This window comes from Hordeum vulgare, chromosome 4H (genome assembly GCF_904849725.1).
Source record: "Hordeum vulgare subsp. vulgare chromosome 4H, MorexV3_pseudomolecules_assembly, whole genome shotgun sequence".
Lineage (NCBI taxonomy): Eukaryota > Viridiplantae > Streptophyta > Magnoliopsida > Poales > Poaceae > Hordeum > Hordeum vulgare.
The window spans coordinates 518,583,209-518,590,012 of NC_058521.1; the positions used below are offsets into that span (position 1 = coordinate 518,583,209).

The following is a 6,804-nucleotide window of genomic DNA, read 5'->3' on the forward strand; positions in this document are numbered from 1 at the left end:
AGATGACGGTTCACGTGCACGCGCCAATTTCACTTGGCTGCAAGCCATGCATGCCGCTGCTGCTGGCGGAGGTGAGCAGCGCTACAGGGGAGGAGAGCGACGGCTGGCCGGAGCGAGCGTGCGCGTCCTCTCCTGCCCGAGACCTTGACGTGGGCGCGCCAGTGCGCCTGCGCTGTGCATGTCACCGGAGCACGCGTTCGAGCAAACAAGCAGACGTCCAAGCGTGCACGTGTTACCTCCAGCCTCCTCTTTTTGTGTGATTTTAGAACATTTCCAACAAACGGCAACGCGTTAAAACAAATTTTGCAATATCTAAATAGTACTCTCTCGCTTTCAAAATATAAGACCTTTTAGAGATTATATTAAAAGACTACATACGGAGCAAAATGAATGAATCTACATTCTAAAATATGTCTATGTACATTCGTATGTAGTTCATAATGCAATATCTAAAAGGTCTTATATTTAGGAACGGAGGGAGTAAGTTTTTACACGTAGCAGTGCGTTGGCTTCAGCGACCGTAATAAAATATTATGCCCACAAATCGTTTTAACATGTGTTGTAAAAAACGACACACACCAACAACCCAAACACACACGAACAATATTAAAAAATAACATATGGATAAAATTCAATGATACAAATAACATGATCGAATCGGACACCACAAACTAGTCTATGATACAAATAAAAATAGATAAGATACTAGGGTGCAAATAAATTAGAAACAACTCCGAGTTTTCCTCGGTGGTGTCGTCCGACGCCGAGAGAAACGCGTCTTCCCACCGAGGATCGTCTTCGTCAAAGAACGACGCCTATCCGAGGTGACACTCCGATGTCGCCAGTGCCTTCAGTCGACGCCTGTCCGCCCGTTTCGTGCCGATTTGCCCCTCTCTACACCCACAAGGCGTTCTTGTTGGCGACGTCATGCGGGAAGCGTTGGCGTACGCGCGAGCAGCCTCGTGCACGGTCTCGAACGTTCCGAGACCGAGACGCACGTCATCGGAGCTGATCTCCGCATAGAACATGTCAGAAGGGCGTTCGTGGACGCCGTGGAAGCCGGAGTTGCTCCGGCGACACGGCGGCATGTCGGTTACGGGGGAGTCGACAGTGGGGGAAGGCGTCGGGAGAAGTGCGCGACGGCGGCGGCGGGGCGTCGGACGAGAGGAAGAAAGGGGTGGTGAGGGAAGAAAGAGGCGGCGGGGCGATGGAGTGTGCGATCGGCCGGCTCGGGGGCGCACGTTCAATAGAGCGCGTCGGATGTCGCACGCCAAAAGTGCCGCACGTGGAGCCGTTTTTTCGCGCGTGCGATTTTTTGCCGCGTGTCGGAAACTCCCATGTCCGTTGGAACGCGCGAAATTGTTCGACGCGTGCTAAACCATAGGTTTCCCACGCGCTATTTAGCATCGCTGTTGTTTTAGAAAAGGAGGATGTACCCCCGGTCTGTGCATCTGGACGATGCATGTAGTCATTTTATTAACTATTCAACAAGACCTTATAAAGTCATACATGAGTAAGTCTGAGGCCACCATCTTGACAACACATGCCGCTACTCCTATCCTTTAGATGAAGGGATGTCAAATGTCCCGGCCAAATACCAAACAGACATCGCACCAAAGCATAACATCTAAAGCCGGATGTCCCATCCAAGCCACAACACCGGGACAGGATGACACACCGGTCTGGCGCACACCCAGTGGGCACTAACGTACACGCTGCAAGGGTCGTCACCACCGTCTTCCATCAAACCATCCTCAAAGCAGCTACTACGCATTGACCTTGTCAGGCCTCTCAGCCATCGATGTCACCACGACGCCAGACAACGTCGTCCTCCTGCGTGAGTCCATCGCCATATATCGGACGCGGAGCCTCCACTACTCCACGTCGTCGAGATCCACTGCCATGAATATGCAGGACGAAGCACCGCTCCACCAAAGATGCCATCCACTTGTCCCTCGAGCCCGCGTACACCTCCAAGAATGACGCCCCCAATGAGGGAAACGACATAAGAGTGCCGCTGGCATCCGATCTGTTGATCTAGGGTTTCCTCCGAAGGTATTGGGTGGAGTTGGGAGCTTCACATCGATGATGCTTTCATGAAGGAAACGACGATATGGACGCCTTCATCACCGGCTCCGGCCACAGACCGAATACCAGCTTTTTACACGGATCCATCCCAAAGAAATCCACCCGACAACTTGTGCACCGTCCCGACCGCCTTCAAAGCCCCATATTTAGCCGCCTAGATCCGATGACCGTCCACGACAGCACTGCCACCATAGAAGCCCTAGCCCACCAGCCACTGTGTGAGTGTGCCACCACTGGAGCCTGGGGGAAGGGCTTCCACCTCACCTTGCCAAACTGCGAGAGCCGTCGAGATGGATCCCACGCGCTCGTCACCTTCTCTGACCCGAACCAACATCCGTAGCAAAAACCACAAGATCGTCGGTGCCTTGGACAGGGACTGCACCACGCCATGCCGCCGCGGCAATCCCAAGCTTCACATGCCGCCACCTTCGAGGGTCGCTGCCCCAGGATCCAAGCCGAACATCGCCGCTGCCACCAGCCATGTTCCGCCGCCACCAACCCACTGAGTCGCCGGCCGCCACGACCAACGCCACCGCAGCCACGCGAACTCGTCGAGTAGCCAGCACCACCCCATCTTCCACGAAGCTCTGCAGCTCCGCCGCCTCTATCCAGCCCCCACGCTGCAACCTTGCGCCGTCATCGAAAGCGATCCGTCGCGCCGTCGAGACGCAGATCGGGAAGAAACGCCCCGGCGCCATGGGGTGACCCGCCTCACCCCGATCCGATGGGGGAGACAAGAGATCCTCCGCCGCCGCCGTTTAGGGCTTTGCTCGACGGCTTCCTCCAGCAACGACGGAAGGGAGGATGGGGATGGAGGTGCCCGACGGCGCGAAGCAAAGACGAAAGGAAGGATGGAGGTGGAGGTGCTCGGCGGCGCGATTTAGGGTTTTCATTCTAGCCGGCCTACTAGGGAACGATGCGGCTGTTGGAGATACTCTTAGAAACAAATCACTTGGATTCAATTGGAGAGACGAGACCCGCTAACCGCTTTGTACAAGGCAGCACTGCTGCTGCTGCTGCTACTACTACAGAGATTACACTGGTCTAATTAATCAACAACATTATCATACCACTAATCTAGCACATGCCTTCACACGCATCCGGACACGCCACCACATTCCGAAGAGTACACCACAAGGTACAGGGGCTGCGACAAGGTGCAGCCACTAAATGCTGAGGAGATCCTGCTGCGCCGGGGAGTCCTGTGTCCCGTCCTGATGCTCCTCCTCAACTTCAACGGTGGCTTCGGATCGCGTACCGACGGTCATCGACGTCGCCCCCGGCATGTCGGCTAGGATCTGCACGACCTCCCGCATTGTAGGCCGCTCGACGCTCTGCTCGGCGACACACAACATGGCGACGTAGAAGACGTGCGTCAGCTCCTGGATGGGCACCGTCGAGAGGCGGGGGTCGGCGATCTTCATCACGCCTTCCTTGGTCGACCCGGTGGCCATCCGCACCCACTGCACGATGTCTACGCCGTCCCCGAATTCGCCCACCGGCTTGCGTCCGGTGACGAGCTCCAGCAGCACCACGCCGAAGCTGTACACGTCGCTCTTTTCGTCCACCTTGAGAGTGTAGGCGTACTCTGAAAAAGGCACAGAAGAGAGAATGCGGCCACATAAGATCACATGCCAACAATTCCCAAAGATGATCCATTTTAAACGACAAAGTGATGAGAGGCTGGCTTCAGTTGCAGTGCATGTGCAGCACAGTTGTTGATGCCACGCAGTAAAAACAATCAGATAACACTAAAACTGAAAATCCGATGAAATGCATACCAGTAGCAGCTAATCTCGATGATTTGCATCCAAATGTTTGCGAAAAATGAAAGTAGAGGAGGACCGTAATGCATACCAGGAGCGATGTACCCATAGGAACCGGCGATCGCGGACATGCACTCGGAGCCGCCGGCATTGCCGTTGAGGAACTTGGCGAGGCCGAAGTCGGCGACGTGCGCCTCGAAGTCGGTATCGAGGAGGATGTTGTTGGACTTGACATCGCGGTGCAGTATCGGCGGCGAGCAGTCGTGGTGCAGGTAGCAGAGGCCCTTGGCCGCCTCGACGGCGATCTTGTACCGCGTCGCCCACTGCAGGTGGCCGCCCTTCTTGCCGTGGAGCACCTCGCCGAGGCTGCCGTTGGGCATGTACTCGTACACCAGGAGGTTGGTCTCGCGGTTGGCCGCGAACCCGAGCAGCCGCACGATGTGGCGGTGCCGGATCCGCCCCAGCGTCTGTATCTCGGCGGAGAAGCCGTAGTCGTCGTGAGCTGAGCCGGAGCGCCCGATGGCGGACAGCCGCTTGACGGCCACCACCGCGCCGCCCGGCATCGCGCCCTTGTACACGATCCCGGACCCGCCCTTGCCGATCACGTTCTCGTCCTTGAGGCAGTCCAGCACGTCGTCCACGGCGAAGTCCAGGCGCTGGAACGCCGTGATCCGCCACGCACGCGCCTCCGCCGACCGCTTCAGAGACCGCGCCTTCAGCACGGCTGCCACGGCGAAGATGATGGACAGCGCCAGGAGGCCGAGCACGAGGAGAAGCTTCGTGGTCGAGGAGAGGGACCCGATGGTGGACGTGGCCACGCCGTGGCTGCCACACGGAGACAGGATGGCCCCGCAGAGACCAGGGTTGCCGGCGAAGGAGGTGGAGTTGAAGTAGGCGAACTGGCCGGTGGCTGGGACCTCGCCGGACAGGCGGTTGTACGAGAAATCGACGGCTGTTAGGCTCTGCATTCCGGCGATGGAAGGCGGGATCTCCCCGTCGAGCGCGTTGCTGGATAGGTTGAGGTAGTTGAGGATCCGTAGGCTGGCGAGCGCTGCCGGGATGCTGCCGGAGAGCTTGTTGCAGGATAGGTCGAGGAAGGTGAGCAGCCTGCAACCTGCGATCGCCGGCGGCACCTCCCCGGATATCAGGTTGCCAGACATGTCCACCTTTGAAAGCTGCTGCAACTTCCCAATAGCCGGCGGGAGTTCGCCGGACAACTTGTTGTCGGCCAACAGAAGCTTCTGCAGCCCAACGAGCCCACCGATCCCCGCCGGCACCGGGCCAGATAATCGGTTGTTATACAGGCTCAGCTCCCCTATCGATGGCGACACCTCGTCGGCGTCCAGCCGGAGCCCGCCGGACAGCAAATTGTTGTGCAGCTCTACCTGTGTCAGGTTCTGCAACGTGAACAGCTTGGCCGGAATCGTCCCATTGAGATAATTCTCTCCCAATCGGATCCTCGTCAATGACGGGCACCCGGCGAGCCCGTCCGGAATGCCGCCAAACAACGAATTTCCAAGCGCGATGAACGTCTCCAGCCGACCGCCGGCGCATAGCTCGGTCGGCAGAACGCCGGTGAGCTTATTTGTGCTCACGTCGACAATCCTCAGCCTGGTTGCCGCCACACCAAGCTGCGCCGGCACTCCGCCGGTGAAGTTGTTCTCCCACAACTGCAGCACTTCGAGGTTCGGCAGGTCACCGATAAATTCGGGAATCTCGCCGGCGAGGCGGTTCCGAAAGAGGTTCAGCAGCGTCATGTTCTTGAGGGCCGCGAAGCTCGGTGGGATCTCCCCGGCGAACTGGTTGTTGGACAAGTCAAGCGACTTCAGCGCGCCCATCGCGCCTATCTCCGACGGCAGCCGGCCGGACAGGGCGTTAATCTGTAGAAACAGAGTGTCTAGCGCCGTCAGGTTCGCCAACTCCGGCGGGATCTTGCCAGAGATGCCGCAGCTCGCCATGTCGAGCCGCACGAGCTGCCGCAGCCTCCCGAGCTCAGGCGGTATCCCGCCGGTGAAGCTGTTGAAGTACCCGAGGTACAGCTCCCTCAGCGTGGCCAGGTTGCCGAGCTCCGGCGGTACCTCCCCGGTGAGCTCATTGCCGGAGAGGGCCAGGTACCGGATGCGGCCCCATTGGCCGTACGACGTGGGAATGCTGCCGGAGAAGAAATTGCCGCCGAGGTGGAGGTGCACAAGGTTCGTGAGATTGGGGAGCGCGGCAGGGAGCGGGCCGGTGAGGTTGTTATTGTACAGGTCGAGGACGCGGATGTCGGTAAGGCTGGCGATGAGGCCGTCCGGGAAGGTGGAATTGAAGAGGTTATTGGAAAGGTTGAGGGACCGGAGGTGCGGGACGAAGGAGAGGGCAGCGGCGGGGATGGGGCCGGTGAGGTTGAGGGCGGAGAGGTCGAGGGAGATGACGCGGGAGCCGGCGGCGTCGCACGAGAGGCGCGGCCACGAGCAGAGCGGCGTGGCCGGCGTCCAGTGCGCGGCAAGGTAGCCCGAGGGATCAGCAAGTGCGACGGAGAGGTTGAGGAGGGCGGCGGCTTCCAGGGAGGCGGCGGAGGTGGATGAGCCGGAGGCGATGGAGTGGGTGGCGGTGGCCAGGAGGAGGAGGAGGACGGGGAGGAGAAAGGCGTGAGTGGCGGCCATGGAGCGTGCCATGGATGGGGGCTGTGCTGGAGTGGCGCTCGAGTTCGGGCGCACAGAGTTGGATTATAAGCGTGCGCAAATCTTCGGTTTCAATTTCTTTCCTTTTTTCGGCTTTTTCCTTGGGTGGAAAATGAAGCATGTTTCAGGAGGTACCTGCGCGCGCATGGTGATTTCCAGTGTGCACCTTTGGTTCATTTTGTCAAAAGGTAAAAGCAGGGTAAAGCTTCAAATTTACCTAGAGCTCCGGGACAATCGTTGTTGGACAACAGTGGTACAATTTTTGGATCATCACAAGATTTCCTTTT

General features: G+C 58.2%; 1 protein-coding gene across 1 annotated transcript; it reads right to left on the minus strand.

The window, feature by feature from the left end:
- Window positions 1-3,025: 3,025 nt before the first annotated feature.
- On the minus strand, window positions 3,026-6,551 carry LOC123449238 (leucine-rich repeat receptor-like serine/threonine-protein kinase BAM1). Its single transcript, XM_045126381.1, has 2 exons — window positions 3,946-6,551; window positions 3,026-3,676 (listed from the first exon to the last, which is right to left on the minus strand). The coding sequence occupies exons 1-2, from the start codon at window positions 6,509-6,511 to the stop codon at window positions 3,255-3,257; spliced, it is 2,988 nt and encodes a 995-aa protein (XP_044982316.1). The 5' UTR covers window positions 6,512-6,551; the 3' UTR covers window positions 3,026-3,254.
- Window positions 6,552-6,804: the final 253 nt, after the last annotated feature.

What these genes read in the sequence shown, in the direction of transcription:
- LOC123449238 (XM_045126381.1), bottom strand. Translation starts at nt 6,511, where the DNA reads ATGGCACGCTCCATGGCCGCCACTCACGCCTTTCTCCTCCCCGTCCTC. An exon ending in CTATGGGTACATCGCTCCTG is followed by an intron (nt 3,677 to 3,945) that starts GTATGCATTACG and finishes TGCCTTTTTCAG; the next exon opens with AGTACGCCTACACTCTCAAG.